Source organism: Armigeres subalbatus, chromosome 3 (genome assembly GCF_024139115.2).
Source record: "Armigeres subalbatus isolate Guangzhou_Male chromosome 3, GZ_Asu_2, whole genome shotgun sequence".
Lineage (NCBI taxonomy): Eukaryota > Metazoa > Arthropoda > Insecta > Diptera > Culicidae > Armigeres > Armigeres subalbatus.
This window is the reverse complement of record NC_085141.1, coordinates 197,264,567-197,287,318: the sequence shown is the minus strand read 5'-3', so window position 1 is coordinate 197,287,318 and position 22,752 is coordinate 197,264,567. Positions and strand designations below refer to the sequence as shown.

General features: G+C 38.8%; 1 protein-coding gene across 1 annotated transcript in view; it reads left to right on the top strand.

Moving 5' to 3' along the window:
• Positions 1-6,406: 6,406 nt before the first annotated feature.
• Positions 6,407-22,752, top strand: part of LOC134224931 (muscle M-line assembly protein unc-89-like) — a 37,553-nt gene continuing 21,207 nt past the window's right edge. The window contains exons 1-4 of the mRNA XM_062704585.1: positions 6,407-6,674; positions 6,737-7,958; positions 19,223-19,918; positions 20,944-22,065. Coding sequence (XP_062560569.1) covers positions 6,746-7,958; positions 19,223-19,918; positions 20,944-22,065 — 3,031 coding nt within the window. The 5' untranslated portion in view covers positions 6,407-6,674; positions 6,737-6,745. The remainder of the gene's footprint in view (positions 6,675-6,736; positions 7,959-19,222; positions 19,919-20,943; positions 22,066-22,752) is intronic.

Below are 22,752 nucleotides of genomic sequence, written 5' to 3'. Positions count from 1 at the left end.
GTGTATATCTTACTGTGTACCGAAGTTTCGTGGAGCTATTCCATCTCGTAAAAATAGTTTAGACATCGGAGATCTTCATGTTGATAGTTTTGAATATTAGGATCTGCACAGTTTGGAGTGTCGTAGATGTCAAACGAATTCTGTGATGTGTCTATAATGGTGTCACGAAATCCCGTGGAGCTATTCCAACTCATAAAACTAGTGGGGACATCGAAGATCTTCATGTTGATCGATTTGAATATTAGGACCTGTACTCAAGGATAGCTTGGAGTGCCATAGATGTTGAACGAACTCTGGTGTGCCTGTAATGGTGTTACGAGGTATCCTGGAGCTATTCCAAATCATAAAACTAGTGGGGACATCGAAGAACTGCATGTTGATCGATTTGAACATTAGGATCTGTACTCAAGGAGAGTTTGGAGTGTCGCAGATGTTAAACGAATTCTGTGGTGTGTCTGTAATGATGTTACGAGGTATCCTGGAGCTATTCCAACTCATAAAACTAGTGGGGACATCGAAGATCTGCATGTTGATCGATTTGAGTATTAGGATCTGTACTCAAGGATAGTTTGGAGTGTCGTAGGTGTCGAACGAATTCTGTGGAGTGTCTGTTATGGTGTTACGAGGTATCCTGGAGCTATTCCAACTCATAAAACTAGTGGGGACATCGAAGATCTTCATGTTGATCGATTTGAATATTAAGACCTGTACTCAAGAAAAGTTTGGAGTGCCGTAGATATCGAACGAACTCTGGTGTGCCTGTTTGGAGTGTCGTAGGTGTCGAACGAATTCTGTGGAGTGTCTGTAATGGTGTTACGAGGTATCGCGGAGCTATTCCACCTCATAAAAATAGTGGGCCATCGAAGATCTTCATATCGATCGATCTTAATATTAGGATCTGTACTCAAGGAGAGTTTGGAGTGTCGTAGATATCGAACGAATTCTGTGATGTGTCTGTAATTATGTTACGAGGTATCCTGGAGCTATTCCAACCCATAAAACTAGTGGGGACATCGAAGATCTGCATGTTTATCGATTTGAATATTAGGATCTATACTCAAGGATAGTTTGGAGTATCGTAGGTGTCGAACTAATTCTATGGAGTGTCTGTTATGGTGTTACGAGGTATCCTGGAGCTATTCCAACTTATAAAACTAGTGGGGACATCGAAGATCTGCATGTTGATCGATTTGAATATTAGGATCTGTACTCAAGGAGAGTTTGGAGTGTCGTAGATGTCGAACGAATTCTGTGGTGTGTCTGTAATTAGGCTGTAAAGGGCTGCGAAATGGTGAGTTGACATCCGGGAAGGGGCGGCTAACATAGCTCTGGTCCTCACAAGTTCCAATACTCACGCTTCCACGGGTCTTCCGATGACAATTGACCGCCAGCTAAGGGTTGCGTACTTAGCTGGTAGTGCAGCCTGGGCACTTCTGACATCAGCTAGAGTGAGAGGGTGCGTCCTGTGGGGTCTGCCTAGAATGTGGTGGGGTTCGACAGTGGGCTCTGTTGAACTTCTATAAAAAGCTGCATGTGTACCCAAGCAGGCCCTATCAAAGCGACCGTGTGCCGCTCAAAGCGCACTAGCCTAGTCCTGGTGTTGGGTGGGACTTTAAACAAATTTGACCCGACTGATCGAGCGTCTGTCCACCAAGGAGGTGCGGCTCCAACAGCGTCTGTTCTGGCATCCAGCGGCTGAGTATGAAATGTTATTCCCCGGAAGCTATACCTAAGATGGCAGCCCCATCCCGGTGGATAGGGAACCTTGGGCCAACAACCTACTGTTCCCGAAACATCAATTTGTTCAAGAATCCGATAATGAAAGAATACGGACTGATTTTACGGCGACGACTCTTAGCGCGAAACAACGGACACGAATAGGAACATGGAACGTTTTAACCCTAGCCCAGCAGGGTAAATTGGCACAACTTGCCAATAAGGCACGCCGCATGAAGCTTGAGATCCTGGGACTGAGTGAAGTCCGTTGGCCAAACTTTGGAGAACACAGAACGCCGTCGGGACAAGTTCTGCTATACTCTGGTTTACGAGGTGAACATCGCGGCATCGCGGAGTTGGCTTCCTACTAAGCGCTCAGGCACACTCTGCGCCTAAGAAGTGGGAACCTATAAGTGAAAGAATAATTGTTGCCAGATTTAGAACACGGGTCCGAAACCTTACTATAATCCAATGTTATGCGCCAACCGATGCTGCCGATCTGCAAGACAAAGAGAACTTCTACAGTCAACTCAATGCCGTCGTAGATAGAATTCCGAAGGGTGATATCAAGATCTGTTTGGGCGACTTCAATGCGAAGATCGGATCCGACAACTCGAACCATGAGCGCATTATGGGACGCCATGGTCTCGGAGAAATGAGCGAAAACGGAGAGCTGTTCGCAGAATTTTGTGGTAATAACGACATGGTGATCGGGGGATCGCTCTTCCCTCATCGACCGGTTCACAAGGTCACATGGGTCTCCCGTGACCACATCTGCATCAGTCGAAAATGGAAACGGAGCCTTCTTGATGTACGGAATAAACGTAGTGCCGATATCGCGTCTGATCATCACCTCCTCATCGGCGAAATACGCCTGCGCATTGCGCGGATTCGTCGGCAGGAGGAAAGAGTTGGACGACGATTCAATACACGCCGACTGGAAGATGCCACGTTGAAACAGTCCTTCGTTGAAGAACTGGAGACGCGTGCTGCAGATATTCCGGAAGGTGGCAGCGTGGAAGACCAATGGATCGCCATCAAGAATGCCTTTATCGCCACCAGCGAGAACAATCTGGGCGAACTACGCACCCAGAGAAAACAATGGATCACCGATGAGACCTGGAGGAAGATAGAGCAGCGAAGAGAAGCCAAAGCCGCGATAGAGCGATCGAAAGCCAGAGGAGCCAAAGTCTTAGCCCGTCAACGATACACGGCTCTTGAGAAGGAAGTAAAACGCTCGTGTCGATGGGACAAGCGAGCGTGGGCAGACTCTCTGGCCGACGAAGGAGAGAGAGCCGCCGCAACCGGAGACATTCGCCTCCTCTACGATATCTCACGACGCTTAAGCGGGGCGAAGATGAATGCAACGATGCCTGTGAAAGACGCGAATGATCAGTTATTGACCGACCCAACTGACCAGCTGAAACGCTGGTTCGAGCACTTCGAACAACTTTTTCAAGTGCCAGCCAGGCCATCACCACCTCGGCATGATCTGCCTAGGATCCGACGTATAACACGCGTCAATACCAAAGCTCCATCACTGCTAGAGATTCAAATAGCCTTCCAAAGCATGAAATCGAATAAAGCCCCAGGGGTCGACCGCATATCAGCCGAGATGCTCAAAGCTGACCCCATGATATCCGCTCAACTACTGCATCGTTTATTTCGTAATATCTGGGACACCGCAACTTTCCCGGTCAACTGGATGCAAGGTATCTTAGTGAAGGTGCCCAAAAAGGGTGACCTGACTGTATGCGATAACTGGGGAGGCATTTTGTTGCTGTATACCGTTCTCAAAGTTCTATGCAAAATTATCCTAGCCCGGATTCAGGAGAAGATCGATGCGAATCTCCGGCGGCAGCAAGCCGGATTCCGTGCCGGAAGATCCTGTGTGGACCATATTGTCACGCTCCGCATCATTTTGGAGCAGGTCAACGAATTCCAAGAGTCCCTTTACTTGGTATTCATTGACTACGAAAAAGCTTTCGACCGTTTCAATCACGAGAATATGTGGGGCGCCCTGAGACGCAAGGGGGTTCCTGAGAAAATCATCGGCCTCATCGAAGCACAGTATGAGGCCTTTTCGTGTAGAGTGCTGCACAATGGGGTCCTGTCCGACCCTATCCGGGTCGTAGCTGGTGTGAGGCAAGGATGTATTCTATCACCGCAAGGGCTGCCTTTGCGAGTTTAAGAAATATCTGGAAAACAGGCAGATAAGTGAACGCACCAAAATACGAATTTTCAACTCTTACGTGAAATCTGTGCTGTTATACGCTAGCGAAACATGGTGTGTATCAGTGGAGAACACTCAACGGCTGCAGGTGTTCATTAACAGATGCCTGCGGACATAATTCGGGCCTGGTGGCCTCACAACTGGATCTCAAACAACGAGCTCCATCGTCGTTGTCACCAGAGGCCGATAGCAACAGAAATTCGGGATCGGAAGTGGGGCTGGGTCGGCCACACTCTACGTAGGGGCGGAAACGAAATCTGTAAGCAAGCATTAGACTGGAACCCAGCGGGACATCGCAGCAGAGGCAGACCCAGAGGCTCATGGCGGCGAAGTCTCAATAAAGAAATAAAAGAAGTCGACCGAAATCTAACCTGGCAACAGGTTAAAGCGATAGCCGGGCAACGCTCAGGATGGAAATCTTTCAAGTCGGCCCTTTGCACCACCGGAGGTGTACAGGATCCATAAATAAATAAAAAATCTGTAATTATGTTACGAGGTATCCTGGAGCTATTCCAACTCATAAAACTAGTGGGGACATCGAAGATCTGCATGTTGATCGATTTGAACATTAGGATCTGTACTCAAGGAGAGTTTGGAGTGTCGTAGATGTTGAACGAATTCTGTGGTGTGTCTGTAATTATGTTACGAGGTATCCTGGAGCTATTCCAACTCATAAATCTAGTGGGGACATCAAAGATCTGCATGTTGATCGATTTGAATATTAGGATCTGTACTCAAGGATAGTTTGGAGTGCCGTAGATGCCGAACGAATTCTGTGGTGTGTCTGTAATGGTGTAATGAAGAACCGTGGAGCTGTCCCAACTTATAAAAATAGTGGGGACATCGTAGATCTTTCTGTTGACCGATTTGTATATTAAGATCTGAGTTCAAGAACTGTTTGGAGTATCTTAGGTATTGAAAAAGATCTGTTATACTGCAGGACAGGTGCGGGATATTATCACAAAGCATTTCAATTTCAATTATTTAATCAGAATGTGGTAAAAAATGGTGTTGATTTCTTAGAACATCAAAATTAGAACTCAAGGATAGTTTGGATGCTCTAGATCATCCTAGTGACCATAACCTGACCTGGGCAATATTTTTCCTGGATGAAACAGTTGATTTTGAACATTTTTGCTGAAGAAAGCAAGGCTCTATCTCTTAAAACTGATTTTCGTCTTGGGTCATATATGAACCATCCGTATTGAATCGGTTAATCCTACAAAATGTTTAGCTAATTTGGATGTAACTAGATTAAGCACGCCCACTTTGAACTTTGTATGGAAATTACTATAGAAATCGCCAGTCAACTGAAAGACCAACCCATGTTGCGACTCATTAACTATTCAAATGTAATCGACCAAATGACTTCATAGAATACTTGAATTTATTACGATTTGGTATATCCTTAATAACTTATCTTGCAAGCATAGAGTAGTTTCGCAACAATAGCGATCAGTTGCATTGCAAAATTGTCTATGTTGCCAACGTAATCATCTATTTTTAGAGGTTAATGAGCAACGTTGCGGAACGGTTTTGACAAAAGTAACTGTTTTCATAGTAATGTTCATATAAACTTAAAACTGCGCGTGCTTAGTCTAGTTACATCCAAATGTCATCGTTTTAACGAAAAAGTCAAAATTTGAATCACTCTAATAGGCAGGACATGTTGCAAGAAGGCCGGACAGCAACCCTGCAAAGATGGTGTTCGCTTCCGATCCGGCACATACGAGACGGCGTGGAGCGCAGCGAGTGAGGTGGGCAGACCAGGTACAAAACGACTTGGCGAGCGTGGGACGCATTCGAGGATGGAGAGATGCGGCCTCGAACCATGTATTGTAGCTGTATAGATTGCTTTCAACTAGTTTATGAAAAATTCTATGGTGTAATAAGCTAATCCGTGAATTCTTTTTGACTCAGGCCTGACTCATTTTATGTTAACTGCTGTTTTTGTAAGCATAAACAAACAACTTCATAAGTTTTGTGCTTCAATAATAGGAATGCATTGTTAACTTTGAACTGAGGAGGAAAAATATATGTTTTAGTGAAAAAGAAATTGAGATCTCGTGGGTTTTGTTCATGAACCATTTAACCGCGAATACTTTCTTCCGTCACTGTACATGTTTTGAAAAATATTTTGTAGCAAAAAGGCACATTAAAGTTAAATAACATGCAGACCAACATCCTCATATCCGAGCGTACAATATTATTGCGGCTGCCGCTATCAACATGTTAAATCGATTTCGCAGTTATGTTATAAACACGTACCACCCTACAATATTATGCTATTTGAATTAAACTTCTTTTTCAAAAAAATATTTCTATCGCTGCGCTCATATGTCACTTAGGTTTGATTCACACTGTAAATCGTCTATAAAAGCAACAAACGTATAGCATCCAATGCTGAGTGTGTCAATTGATTCGCGCTAAAATTAGACAATAGCCGAACGCTAATTTTATCATTCGTAACGAGGTTTAATTTAGCGATAAAAGCATCACACGTGATCGTGTGTGTTCACAATCGATCGATTACATGTCTGGGTTTTCGAAAATGCTATGCCGCTAACCCTTAGAGTAGTTTTTCGGCACTATCTGTTTGATGGGAATTTGGCAATCCCTCTACGATAGTCCGAACTCTTCAAAAAAGTCATATTTTTTAGAAAAAATATTTGTTCGATATATTATTAGTTTTTTTTTTAAATATCAATATTAATAATTTGCTAACGTAAGTTGTTCGAGCGTGCTTCTACCAAGACTAGGAATAATAGATTATTTCATTAAAATTAGTTGATTAAAATGAGTACTCGTCGAGAAAGAAGATCCCGTCGTTCGGGAAAGGATGAAACTCCTGTGAAAATTGAGTTAACCCCAGAATCTTTAGCTCCAGTTCAGGATTTTTTAGCGGTTCCAAAAAGAGGTGACTCTCCCCGTGATTTCCGAAGCTTACATAGAGAAAAATCGCCTTTTGAAATCGGTGAAAAGCCAGATGTCCAGGTTGCATCTCAAAAAGCAATCATTGATAAAGCATTGGTTATGGACATTTCGGGTGGTGTGACAAATGTGGATGAATATATTTCGTTGTTTTTCACGGACTCCTGCAGTCTTGACCCAGCAAGTTGTGGTGATATTTCAACAGTAAAAATTGAAATCGTGGAAGAGCAACCTGTTGAACCTGAAGCACCGAAACCAGCCGTGGAACACGAAAAGACGATAAGTGAGGCAGAAGCAGAATTAGCAGCTAAACAGGAGGAAGAAAGAGGTAAGTCACAAGAAGCCGCTCCTGCGCCCGTCGAAGTTGTTCCCGAGCCTGTTCCAGAACCTGTGGAAGAAGAAGTGGAAGAGGAGGAGGAAGAAGAGGAAGAAGTTCCTCCACCTCGTGAGCCGACCCCTCCACCGCCACCACCACCTCGCGAGCCGACACCACCACCTCCCCCACCACCCAAATCACCCACACCCGAACCTGAATATGATTCAGATGTTGAACTGATCCCGCCGAAGGAAGAGTTCGATCCTTCAGTGTGGAAAAGTGTTGACGATTTAGAAACTCAATTGAAAAACAGTGAAGAAGAGACAAAGAAAGCCAAGGCCAAGGAGGCATCAAAGGAATCATCCAGACGAGAATCCACTCAAGATATGACAGAGAGGGAACGAGATTTGGAATGGCAACGTCAACGTCAGTTGATGCGACCACCACTTATAATTTCTCATTTGAAATCCCGAGCAGCTCCTAAAGGCTCAACTGTGAGGCTAACATGCACAATTTCCGGCCCTGGAATTGTAGTTAGGTGGTTTAAGGATGGCAACCCTATTGAGAAAAGTGCGAAGCACTCCTTCAAAGTTAGTGAAGGTTTACTGAGCTTAGAAGTTGTAAATGTGGATTACATTGACCAGGGTGAATACAGCTGTGTTATCAAGAATAAGAATGGAGAAACATCAACGTCAACTACTGTTAAAGTGTATGAGAGTTTTGAAACCAAGCCCATTCCTCCTACTTTCATATCAATCAAAGGTAACCAATTTCAGTTAGTAACTAACTAATTATGTTGAGTGGATGCTGTCGGTCATTGTCAATCATCAATGAATTAGCAAAGATGCACAGACATGGTTGAACTTACACGTAGAACTGAAAAATTGCCAGATACAATATGCCTTTACAGTAGGTTTGAAAGTGTTTTGATTTAGTGTTTCATAATAAAGCCTAGCTGCACATGGTATTTCAAGGCTTTCCCTAATGATTATTTCTGAAAGTTCAATTGTTTTCATTGGTCAGTAGGCAAACATAGATCTGATAACACTACTCTAAGTTCACTATATTTCAAGGTTGAATACACTTTTAGTAGACAAAAGCATTATAATACCTATAGAACAAAATTATCAACAATGATGAGATCTCGCGCTTAGGATCACAGTGGCGTAACTGCAATGACCGATTTCTCTTCATCGATGCTTTCATCTTATCAATGCAGAGGTTTTCTCCAGTATAACTTACATTTTAACTGCCGTTCTACGCATAGTTGTCCCATGTTACCTTTGATGAAAAATCTCAAACTCGAGTCAATTTGTCCCACTGAAAAAATTAAGTTGTTGTTTGATGGTAATTGAGACTGAAAACCGTTTAAATAAGTAGCGATTCGTTTTATGTCCTGAAATAGTATTGCCTACGCTCATAACATCCCAAAAATATTTGTTCAATTTCAAGATCCATTCGATTCTGAAATTAGTGGGACAAATTGACTCGAGTTTGGATTTTTTCAGCAAACGTAACATGGGACAATTATGCGTAGAACGGCAGTAAGGTTTGGGACAATAAAGGGTAGTTGCACTTCATGGTTGTAGCTTTTAAATAAGTTGAGTTTTTAACGAAAGAAAATATCGATGAAGAAAAATCAATCAATACAGTTACGCCCCTATGATCCTAAGCGCGAGAGATTTTTTATTATGTCGCTATCAGGACAACTGTTCCTATTCTTCGTCTCATACTTCCCATGTTTATCCTATCAAAAACAAAGAAATAAAAAGCAGTTCGATTTATTTCTTATTTTTAAGTTTTATAATTATAATTTCAACTAGAAGTGTCTGCCGATCGAGAAATCGTCGGCGGTGGCATTTGTCACAATGTTTTTCGGCTGCAGCGTTTTCGGCGCAACGTCAAAAGTTATCGTGAAATTTTTTTTATTCTGGTAGAAAATTTAACGAAATTCTCCGAAAATTTTTACAGGAAAATTTCGAAGTTCTCCTAGATCTTCACTAGAAATTTAAACAAGAAAACTGGTCGGAATTTTCACTGGAAATTCCACCAAATCCGCACAGGAAATTCATCTTAATTTGCATAGCAAATTCAACTGAATTCTCACAAAAAATCCATTTGAATATTTTTGGGATTTTTTTCAGAATTCCCATGGGAAATTTATCTATGTTACTGTTCAAAATTTCCAAACAATTTTCATTCAAATTTTCCCGAAAAATTCCTTTGTGTTTCATTGGAAACTTTTTCTGAATTTTCACGAAAATTTCTACTTTATGCACGGAAAATTGTTTTCAAAACCCACGCAGAATTTTTTTTAAAATTTCCTCTAATACGTTTCAAAAATTCCCACTAACAAATCGGAATCCACTAGAAAAATCGGGATTTTTTTCAGAACTTCTTTGGAAAATTCTTCGGAATTTCCTCGGAAACCTGTTCCGGATTTTCTCGGGAAACTCATCGGAATTTCTTTGGAAAAATGTCCGTCCATGTACCCAAATCAATACGATTAGAAAACAAAGAATTGGTGCAAAAAAGGTTTTGTTTCTCATTTTTGTGATTTTTTCAGCAGTGAGCAGAATAACAACAAACCACAAAACAAATTAAGCCTGAATTGTCTGTTTTGCGAATGTTTTTGATAAAGGAGCATATTATTAATAATTGAACCGATGCCCTAGTTTTGGGAGGGCCGTCCATGCCCACCCTGCCTCAAATTTATCTCTGTAGGTACCGCTAACCGCAAGTCGAGCATATCTGTATATGTCACCAATATACGCTCATACACACTCCCACACGAACACATATTGACACATGACACCCACATCCATCTGAAAAATAGTATGCATAGATAGAGCGTCAGTATCATCGAGTAGTAACAAGGGCCTATATTTTCTCACCAGAAAGCAACATAGACCGGACCGAGAATCAAACTTGCCATTTTCGGATTGGCGAACCTACGCCTTTGCTTTGCAAGACTAATGCTACGTTTAGACAAGGCAAGTGAATTGAGCAAGTTGCTTGAATCGAACGCGAATTGAACGTGTAAACACCTTAATTCAATTCACTTGAACGAAAAAGTTGAACATGTTCAATTGAATTCAACTGAGTTGTTCAACTCACTTGCCTGTCAAAACGTAGCATAAGCTTTGCATAACAGCGTGATAGGGCATAGTTTAAAAATTAGTAATTTTCACAACATATTTGTTTTTCTGTGCACACATTCGGCTCATAAAACATATTTTTTGGATTGATTTTATAGCCTCTTAGCATCTTTTTATTTATTGTCTTTATTAATAAGGTTTTCGGCCCTAGACCGGTTCACCTCATAACGTCTTAGGTCTTAGCATCTTGGTAATTCCAGTTGACCATCACTGACGGCTGAAACTTACGGATATAGAAAATGCAGCGATTTGTTTTGTTACATGTGATATGTGTATAATATAGACAAGTATGATTGTTTCTGTTTTGATGTTAGCACATGTTTTTAACTAAAAATAACTTATTAAAATTTGTTGAATAAAATCGATTGTTATAATATCAAGTCACATTAAGCAACATGCAATATTTTTTGAATTTACAATATGCATCATCAATATGAATTGTATTATCAACATTAATAATTTTTAACTAAAAATGTAACGTACACTGGGCTCGCTTTTCATGCGGTTTTTTACGCGAGTCGTTTTTAATGTGATTATTTTACGCGGATGGTGTGATTCACGCAGTTTTTACGCTGATTTCTAGATTTTTACAAGGATTTTTCATCAAGTTTTTTTTTAATTCGGTTTTTCAAAAAAACAACGGGGTTACAAACTACGGTTTTACGGAAAGTATGCTTTGCGTAAAAACTGACATCGTCGGTGTACCGGTAATAGTGGTATTAGTGACAGGTCCATATTTATTGATAGGAATATATTTCCTGTGATGTAAAAGCTGTGAAAGCTGTTTTTCTCTACTTTTCAGGAAAAATATTGTTGATATTTCAAAATATTGTTTTTTTTTCAAAATCGCTTCCTCCATTTACTGGTACATGGACAAGTAATAGTGGCACTAGCTAACTTCTGTTCCTATAATAGTGAATCCCATTGGTTTCTTATGGGATTTACTATTATAGGAACGCCTCACTATTATTATGTTGTTTTTCGATGTTTTTCCGGAAAATTTGTAAACTTTTTCGCACACAATCACCTTTTTTGAGCAAGCGCTATTGTATGAAGTAATTTGTAAAAATTAAAATGCACTACTTCTAGCGAAAATCGCGTTTCCACTATTACTGGTACACCACTATTACTGGCACAGCTACCCTATAGAAATTTGAAAATACAAAACAGAATATTTTCCTGGAATATGACAAGTTATATTATTTTACGTGCAACTAGATATTCAGTATCTGTATAGGGGAAGTGCACCGGTTTTGGCCAACTTAGTGCCTAATTTGGCCAACTCTGAAAAATACATATTTTTCCAAAATAATTGATCAGTTGAAAGCAGCGTTGAAGCGTGAGTGATATATCTCTTGTTGGAACTAATAAAACCTTTGCGAATTGCTTTATTTTTGGAGTTATTCGCAAAATTGGCCAAATGAGAAACATGGCCAAAACCGGTACAGTTCCCCTACTGCTATAGAAATCTATCTGTTCGTGCCTGAATCATATGTGGGAATAATAATGGATTGAAAATATTATAATTCAAGTGTTTCTTTATCTATATACATAAAAATGAATTCTGTCTGTCTGAGGTGAGCCAGCCTAGGACTGAAAGCTTCTCTAATAAAGACACAACAAAAAATGCTGTCTGATTGACCCTCATAGACTGCTGTCACGATCTGTCAGATGCAGCCAGGAGCTTTTCGTGTGAAAGTAGTGGTATCCCAAATAAAATATTCCGCATGATTATGGTTTTACTTTGACTTTGACTTTCCATATTAACGAGAATTCCAATTTGTTAAGAAAATTATTTGAGCTTTTTAGCGGAATGTCTTCACTTGTCATAAGACGAGTTTGTACAATCCCATTTTATTCCACCACTTAATTGTACCTTGACAGATACGTATTTCGACCTCAACAGTAAGGTCGTCTTCAGTGTCTCGTACTTGACTCGACTTCGAAGTCGAACCTTAAATCGGTTTTCCGATCGTTGAACCGTTCCCGTCAAAAAATTTTATTCGCTCAATGATTGAGTCAATCGATTCTTTGGCTTATTTAACTTTCTGGGACTCGAACCGTTGTAAAAAGTACAACACCTTAAAACGCGCTTGTTTCAGGACTATGCGAGTCTCGGAAGATTAAGGTCAACTTTCCCATAGATATAGAACCCATATTTTTTGACACCCCTAAGTATTTAAAAAATTCAAAACAAAAATCGAAAAAGTGTTTTGTTTTTAGATTGGACCGATTTTAAACGAACATCCGGTGAACTATTCAGGGTGGTTCACACGTGCAGCACTTTTTCGGTTTTTGTTTTCGATTTAAAAAATAGTTAAATGAAACAATAAAACGAGATACAATTTTTGACGGGAAAGGTCAATTGCGATACAAGTTTCGACGTATGCTTTGTTTCCCCATCTTGCTGGAGGTAAGATGATTTTGGCCAACCAAACTGTCCTTCCAGAACTTGTGATTTACTGCCACGTATATAACATTTTTCTTCACTTAAAATTTGGATATTCAACCATATCCATAACATCTTCCAGAAGATCAACAGACATGGCAATATAGTCTTGGGTCATTCAAACTATCCTCGAATTAAGAACTAGCGATCAATAGGTGCGACACTAATTTTTGTTTCGTCACTCAATGTTTGAGTATGTATTCAACACTATTTATTACATCTTCCGGTAGACCAACGAAAATTGTGTGATAGTTTTGAAATATTCTGGGTCATCCAAATTTTTCTTGAGTTCGGTACATGGGATCTACAGACAGAACTTTTTAGTGGAATGTCTTCACTTGTCATAAGACGAGTTTGTACCTTCCCATTTAATTCCACCACTTGATTGTACCTTGACATATACGTATTTCGACCTCAACAGTAAGGTAGTCTTCAGTCGACTTCCTTACGACAACTATTTCAATTTTACCATTTAACGGATTTTCTAAAGAGGACATACCGTAGAACCTCGCTCGTTCGACAGTGATTGGTGTCGAGCGAACGGGGTAACGTTTTAATTCAACGAACTGGCTACCCTAATTCAGGTCATACGTGTTTTGCAACTTTATTTGCCTTCGAGCCTCCTTGCGCTGCAGACTATTGGCTAATCAAAGTGAAAGCCTACACAATCTAGATTTTGACTCAGTTCAAGGCGGATATCCAGAAATCTTGGAAAAACCTGCACATGGAATTCGTGCGTGTTAGCGGTTCTAAAAGACATTTGAAGTTGATGAGAAAATCTTGAATGGGAGAAATTTCGAATCAGTGGCTGTAGTTAATCTACACAAATAGGGTAAAAGACCCAATAGTGGAGGAACTAAGCACGTTCTCCCACTATCTTTCGGTTTACACCAAGCCTATACTTCATTTCACCTACCTCAAATATGCAAACGAATAGTCACTGATTATGCTTCAAAAGAAAAGTTTCGCAATTGCAGCACCATCCATCGTTGTTGCCTAAAATGATACCTCCAATTATTGGTGCAGTGTTCCAATAGTTGCGGTATTTTTTAATTCATGTTCCTATAGTTGCGAATCCCATTGCTTTTATATGGGACTCGCAACTATGGGAACACTACCGCAACTATTGGAGCAAAGACGAGAAAAAGATAATGTATTTCAATGATAATTTACCGATTTTGAGGGAAATCAAAACCGTTTTCCGTTATTTCATCTAATGACAGGACAACAGTTTGATTGATTGAATGGGTTGCTGCGTTAAATACGTAGATTTTGTGAAAACAACACTACCGCAACTATAGGTACACCCACGACTATCGGATCATTTGCCCTAGTACATCCAAAAACAGAAAACAGTTGATACGTCACATCTGCGTTATAGTATTGCACTTTAAAAGTGTATCCGAACTTATTGATCACGGTGTGTAGCAGCAACATTAAGAAATAAAAAACCCTGATTAATCCACCTAGCGGTGATGGTGCCTTTCTCGTGCATTATAAAAAAATGTATTTTGGCCATTTCTTTTGAGCCCATAGTCCGATTTGGCCAATTTTCAATAGGAAACAATGGTAGAGTATTCTGCGGCGAATGCAACTTGTTGCAAGCAAATCGGTTGAGGATAAGTGCCCGAAAAATGAGTGACACTTTTTTACGCGATTATTCCGTAAAAAACGTAGTTTGACCATAATTTCCGAGCCCATAGTCAGATCCGGCCAATTTTCAATAGGAAACAATGGGATAGAAGTTTGCGTCGAAGGCAACTTATTGCGAGCAAATCGGTTGAGGTTAAAAAATGTGCCCAAAAAATGAGTGCCACTTTTTTACGCGAGTATTCCGTAAAAAAAAGTATTTTGGCCATAACTTCCGAGCCCATAGTCCGATCTGGCCAATTTTCAATAGGAAACAATGGGATAGAAGGCTGCGTCGAATGTAACTTGATGCGAGTAAAACTATTAAGGATAAGTGCCAAAAAAATGAGTGATACTTTTGCTACATTTTGGTATGTGGTGACTAGACACAGACACACACACAGACATCACCTCAATTCGTCGAACTGAGTTCAGGGCTGGTAGCGATGAATACCGTTCAAAATAGTGACTTTAGTGACCAACGATGACGATACAGTGACCAAATAGTGACTTTCTATTGCAGAAAAAGTGACCAAATAGTGACTTTTGTATGAAGTTTTGAACAGGGTATAGAGCTACAAGCATTGCTACGGTATAATACGAAGGTTGCAAACTAAAGTATTATTTTTGAAATCCTTATCTAAAATGCTATCAGAAATCAAGAAAAGGCAAAAACAAATTGTAGGACGGGAGATGGTGGAAGCGAGAAGCCAGTGACTGCGACACTTTCATAAGTACCACGGAGTTGGATATTGAGGATAGTATTCGTTGGATCAGCCAGAAGCTAGCAATGTGACCAATATACCTCATATTAAGTAACACCGCGAGAAGGTATCTACTTGGCGTCACGTGAACGGGTAGTGAGTTACAAGCAAGGTGACAAGTTGTATCACAAAATTATGTTGATAGTTGCCAAATCGTACCAAGCGCCAACCAAACTTTTTCCATTTTTCTACCAAGCTTTCGTTTAGTGGATTTATTTGACCGCAAATCGTATCGAATATCCCTCAACCCCATAACAGGATATCCTACAACAAATAAACGTATGAATTGATATGAAATTATTCCCATTTTGTCTGTACGAAGAGAATATTATGAATCAGTCAAATTTATAAATACAATTTGATTTGTTATTAAACTATCTATGGTTTAATAATAAATTTAAACGAAGTTTTTGAGATTTTGAACTCGACGTGGCATTCTGATGAAAATTTTGAAAATTCAATAAAACCATGGTCGTTTATTAGAAATTTTAATGAACTTCAATTTCTAAATAGCAGACTTTAGTATTAAAGTTGAAAAATGGGTTGCTAAATAAGGCCGATACAAATATTTAAAAACAATTATGTCTGCCCTCCTCTCGGATTTTATTGCCCAAAAATAATATTTCGAGGGGGCTACAAAATAAAATTCGCATAATTTCGAGGATTTTCAAAACATTCTTTAGCAAATCTTTTTTTTAATTTTTTTTTTCTTCTAATATTTAATTTTATTATACCCCCTTGACTTTTCGAAGACGAGTAGGACATGATTTTAATTAAATATTCGTAACGGCCTAATCTCGAGTTGAAAAAAACTTTCAAATCTAATTCGTTTTTGTTTTATTTTAGAGTTTAAAAAACCGACCAATTCATTCACCTCTACACTAGTTTTTTTGGTATCTATTTTTAATTGTTAATATTTCTTAAATAAGTTCAATCAAAAAGGCGGGTTTAACTGTCATAAACGGATTCAACAACCATTTAACAATCATAATGTACTTTCTGTCATCGCCCTTATCGCTCATAATTCTCCCTGACGTTGAAAAACATCAAACATCATTGTCATGTGATGAAATTGAGGCTGTTCCTATCTTTGTCACCGGAAGGTATTATGAATCGGAAATAACCTCTCGATTTTCACAACATACTTGGAACTTCATTGGTGCATATTTCCCAAATTTAATATATTGCTATTCACATTTGATTTGGCTGATAATAACAGAGGTACAAATGATTTTTATTTTGAATTTTTTTACAATAGGCAATGCAAAAATAGTGACTTTAGTGACCATTTTCCGAAAAATAGTGACTTTAGTGACTTTTTAGTGACTAGACTCAAAATAGTGACCAAGTCACTAAAAAGTGACTCGCTACCAGGCCTGTGAGTTGATCTATGGTTCTCCGGGCCTTCTATAAAAAGTTTGTTTTTGGAGCGATCATATAGCCTTTACGTATACAGAAAAATATATAAAGCTCTTTTAGTGGAATGTATTCAGCCGTCTAAGACGAATTAAGTACTCTCCATTTAATTCCACCAATTAATTTCCGATATCTTCGCAGATACGTATTTCGACCACAACTGTGTGGTCGTCTTCAGTGTCTCGTACTTGACTCGACTAAGTCGACTTAATCGAGTCAAGTACGAGACACTGAAGACGACCACACAGTTGTGGTCAAAATACGTATCTGCAAAGATATCGAAAATTAATTGGTGGAATTAAATGGAGAGTACTTAATTCGTCTTAGACTTTACGTATACTTAGTATACGAGAAAGGCAAAAAGATTTTTTAGCAGTTTTAGATCCCAAATCCAAAATATAAAGGACAGTATGGATGAGCCAGAAAATCCAACATCTATCTTACGATGTCTGTAGCTTTCCAGGAGACGTAGTTGCTATAGCTGACGACGTACCAAAACTTTGAGTAGTGAAAGGAGCCACTGCTACAACTGTTGATGGGAACTCAAGGATAGTTGGCTGAGCACGTATCAAAACCTGTTGTAAGGAAAAAAACACTTCTCTTTCGATTGTTGATCGCATGTCCCGAACCCAAGAACAGTTTAGATGACCCAGATCTCTGATGAACAGATTAGAACATATTTCGAAGCATTGAGTACCGCCATCGGAGGTGACAATGGGTCTGGGGGTGAGAATGGGTTATCGCTCTCACCGGCAGGCTGGAGGTCGTAGAGCAAAATGAATCATTTGTTTGAGAAACTGCATAAAGTCCATTTTACACAATTTCGAGAAAACAACAAAAAACTGTTTTTGAAATTGGCAACGAACCTTTAGATTTCTTCGATACAGATCATTAGTTTTTGGCAAAACTCAACACCCTGGGGCACGTCCAGTGCAAAAACTGTAAGCAGTACTCCATAATTGCTCTTCAAAGTGCGTGGACATATGTAGTTTCTCAAACAAACGAAAACAATTTCATACATTCCTGAACAAAAATGTTGTTTTTCGTATTTTTTGCCAAAATACGTATTTTTGGAAGAGGATTCAGAATATATAAAAAACTCATTTTGGCCAAAAATATTACATATGCAGTTTCTCAAGCAAACGGTTCAAATGGTACAAAAAAGTATCTTATATTTTAGTCTTATTGCTCTCAGATACATTTAATCTATTCTACAAACATTCTAAGTAGCTGAAACAGTGACCCATTCTCACCCCCCTTTGACCCACCCCCGACGACGGTATTGTCACTTACTTAGGGAGCAGAAGAACGCAGAACATCTCAAAAGTATCTTACGACATGTATTGACCTTCCAGAAGATGTAATGGATATAAGCGAATGCATATCGAACTTTGAGTGAAGAAAAAGCTTTTTCGCAGCTTTAGGTTTCGAGTCCCAAACTCGAGGCCTAGGACGTCCAATGAAAATTCGAAATGGTTAATTGTATATCTCAGTAACTTCACGGATCCGTTTGAATAAAAACCCTTTTTGGAAAAAGCACAGTTTTCTTCTTATATATCTAATATTTTTTGTTTTCGAACATTAACGTATTAGAGGCATTCTAGGTTGTCGTACGGCTCTAATCGCTCATGCTTGATATTTTTTCTTGATAGCGGAGTTAATCTTAAGAAATTTAGTTGAAAACAGTGTTCACTTTTATGCGTCATGCGATTTTTTACAACCATTTTTATTTTTGATAATATTTTTTTTTATAAAGATAAAGATAAAGATTGTGAACAGTAAAAAAATTCATTGACGTTACTTAAAGAAGAATGTCCAAAAAGACAATCCATCTCAATTTAGGATTCAGAACACGACTTCAAGATATCAAAAAGATCAGCGGCTATGATCAACTCCGTAAAAGCACCTTAATCTGTATTTCCAGTTCATCCGGCTGATACTGTTTGTCAAAGTTTGAACACATTGAAAATTTACCCAAAATTAACATATTTCTGCAAACATGATCTCTTTAATAATTTACCTAAAACTCTGAATATAAGCTAAATGATTTCCAATACATGGTGGATAATCTAATACCATATCTCATGCTTTACAATTCACGCCTGCAAAAAAGAAAAACATTACACGCTGGTATGCTACAGTTGGCAAGTAACCAACCATTCTAGATGATGTACCAAATCTAAAAGAAAACTCGTGTAATTTGTTCAACATACGCCATTAGCGCTAGATAAACAGTCGTGTTGAAGACTATGCTAAAAATAAAAATAATACCAAGACAGGCAGACGAATGAGGTTAAGCTAAAGTAGAAGATGAATCACAATATATTTTAGCATTCACTGATTCTATTTGGTTTATATTTTCCAAATTTATTTATATAACGTTTGCATTATGTTGTTGTCGTTGTTTTTTACTTCATGTTTTTGTCTGCCAAAGTAACGTGATGAACATATTTAATGTGGTTTATTCATAAAATATTTAGGGAAAAAATGTATTAAGGATATTACGAAGCAATTATGTCCAAAACCACACTCAATGTTTTATATGTACCAAGCATACGCCATGTCAAAATATATTAAACAAGCTTTTATCAACGATAATTGATATTTAAGATGAATTGCAAACCTCTACGGAACCAGAAAAACCTATTCAGGATTCAGGACCACAACCCGAAGATAAGCCCCCCACCTTACCGGCAGAACAAAGCGCTCCGAAAGATCAACCAGAGCCACCCACTACTGACACTAAAAAAGATGTACCGGAAGTAGTACCTCCAGCATCAGAAGCGACTAGCACAATTGCAAGTGATGGCCAAGAGCCTCCTAGTTCTGATGAAGCTCCGCAGCCAGGATTTCCCAAATTTTCTGAAAAATTCAAAAAAGACAGACCAGAGCAATCACCACCACCTCCTCAATATGGCGACGATTTGGTCAAATATCACCATAAGAAAATTCTACACAACCGAGATAAACTGCAATGGTCCGTGCATTTAACGAACCGCGCTGGTCTAACCGGACGTAGGTTCAAACTTATGTGCATGTGTATCGGATTCCAGCCTGAGTTGAAATGGTTCAAGAACAATGAACCTATCGAGTACGATGATCACATTGTAGATATGAATGATTTACACAGAGGTGCATACGGATGCATATGGATAAACGATTTGTGCTCCAGTGATGCTGGAACGTATAAATGTGTTGCTTCCAATGGCTTCGAAGAAATTGAAACTGTTTGTAAGCTGACTGTGGTAGACCCTGGAACTAAATCCAAAGAGTGCGCTCCGTCGTTTGTACCGCATCGTACAAGAGGTAAGTGATTGCTTCAAAAAATTACCTTTTGTTATATTTTGCGTTCAGATCAGAACTAAAAGTAGAACGTCATCTATAATAATCCAGTTGTAACTTTACAGAGAAATTTGCAAAACAAAATAAAAATTTGTTTTTTTTTGTTTTTTTTTTATAACAACTCAAACAATAAAAAATAGTTGGGACATAAAGTTTTACGAAAAAGAACTAAAGTTATCTAGTAATCATTAAATCCACAAAGAATGAATGAGCTGTTACTTTTCAACAAAACGTTTGCTTTTTAATCAATTAATCTACCTTTCTTATACAATTCGTTATTCTCAATGAGAACGAACAAGATTCGTTCAAATTTGACTAACTTTATTAAGAGGAAAAATGAAATCAATAAGATCAAACATACTGCCATTTCATCTCGCTTTTGGAAACACGACCTGATTTTTGTGTTGCAAAAACGGGGATATTGAAAAAATCGCTAGATAATAAATAGATAAATTTCAAGTAAATTAATAGCTTTATTCGTATCTATTGTCTACTGCACTTATGGAAGGAGGAAGGTCTGTCGTTTTTATAAGCACCACATAAATAAAAAATCGTTTGTATGAAAACAATGTCACATGGGGGAAGGGGGGTCGGAAAACATAGAAAAATTGCTTGCGTTATAAGTGGACGGCCCCCTACCACATTTACTAATTAGATTGAGCATCGATAAATTACGAGCACAAATATAGGCATATTGACGATATTATCCCTAACTGCATTGGGAAAATTTGATAAAAACATCAAACAAAAATATTGTATATTTCGATTATATGATTTAATTTATATTCAAGGCATTTTGACACTGTCGAGTTACAACTTACTTATTATTGATAATTCAATGATACTATATGCGTTAATGAGAGAATTAAAACATCTTTGAAAATTAGATTGAGCTTGTCGTAAACGCCTTTGCCGCCTAAAAATCGTTTAACTTCATGAACTAATCAGTGTGTTTTTATCTTTTCATATTTTATATTCCTAACTTTTAGAAATTTTTGACCAGTATACCAACATCTTGACCATCGAACATCTTATCGAAGCCAATCCTCCTCCTACCATAACGTGGATAAAAGGGCTATTCAATTTGGCACTATTTCCAGATCCCCATATCCGAATGTCACAACATTTTGACGAAGTTGCTGAACATACCATAGCATCTCTTATATTTTATGATCCTACTTTTAGGGACTCTGGAGAATACGTCTGCACTGCCAGTAATAAACTGGGCGATGTAACTAATACATACAACCTGAAATTCTCCAGTGAAGAAGAATACTTTGAGTTCCTGGCGAAGAAAAGACCTTCAGCAAAACTAAAGCGTGAACTTGAACTTGGTATAATTGTACCTGAAGATGCTGACACCTTTGATCCTGATGAAATTTTAGCAAGAGTTGATGCACAATTTGAAGCTGCAATGCTGGAGCAATCTAAAGCAGCAGAGGGGACTGAAGATTCACCTCAAGAGACTACAGAAACTACTGAGGATCAAGAGGAAAAGTCAAGCAAGTCTTCATTAGACAAAGTCAATATAAAGAAACCTGAGAGCGTAAAACGCAACATTTCAAAAGTATCGTCACTACCTGAAGTAAGTGAAGTTCCGGAGCTTGAAGAACAAACTGTCCCTGCAGTGCAAACGAAAACTTCTCCACCAAAAAACGAAAGTGAAATAAAACTGGAGCCTATAGTAGTGACATCGCCAGCCGCCCACGAGGAAGAAGTTTTATATACAAGAAAGAAAACTCAAATCGAGCTCGGCGTAGAAGAACTTGAACGGAGAAAAAAATTTGATTTCGTATCCCATATGCCAAACGTTCGATTTCCATTGGGCAAAACATTCAGACTATTTTCCTACGTGAAATGCCCAGGAGAAATGACCTCCGAGTGGAAACATGATGGTCGCATCTTGAAAGAGGGTCTGCGGTCATCATTCATAACAACTCGGAATGGCACGTGCGTTCTTGAAATCGAGAAATGCAAATACCGGGATGGTGGGGTTTACACTTGCGTTGCTAAAAGCAAGAAATATGGTGAAATTGAACAGTCGTGCACCGTCACTATTTACGAAACGGAAATCAAAGGGGAAAAACCAGTATTTACAAAGGTTATGAAAGGTAAGTGGAAACTCATTAAATAATTGGAAATGCATATGTTCGATGCATTGAATGTTGATGAATTGAAATCACTGCATCCATCCACAGTTTACCATTTGACTTTCATTTCAATTAAAACCTCTTTCACAGGTTCCAAAACATTACTGTAATTCCTCTATACAGCAATTCTTGGTGAAACTAGAGCTGTGCATATCGTATAGAGCAATATCGGTTCAATATCCGATAATATAAAAATGCAGCTTCTATAATTAGTAAGCGCGCACGTCTGCTTACAATTGTTCCGCATTCAAATACACTCCTAAAACACATTCTTTTTGTATAGGCTTGCAGTCGAAGCATTTCAAATAGTTTATGAACAATGTAATCTATATCATTAATTCCGGGCATTCATTGGCATGATTATCGATATTGGTCGATATTGTGCTAGCGTCCCATGAATATTTCCAGCATGGTCTATCTATCCCAAGATGGTTGTATGTGTTGCCCGGAGCAAAACTGAAGGTACCGTCAAACGGGGTGACTTGCAACACTTTTCAAGTTTCTCTCTCAATAATTCTGAATTAAAAGGATTTATTCATTCTACTAGTATATGATACTTTTAATGTGTCCTAATATTAGTGATTAGACATATAATCAGATATACAACAGTAATAAAAATAGGAAAATAATATCAAAATGCATCTAATT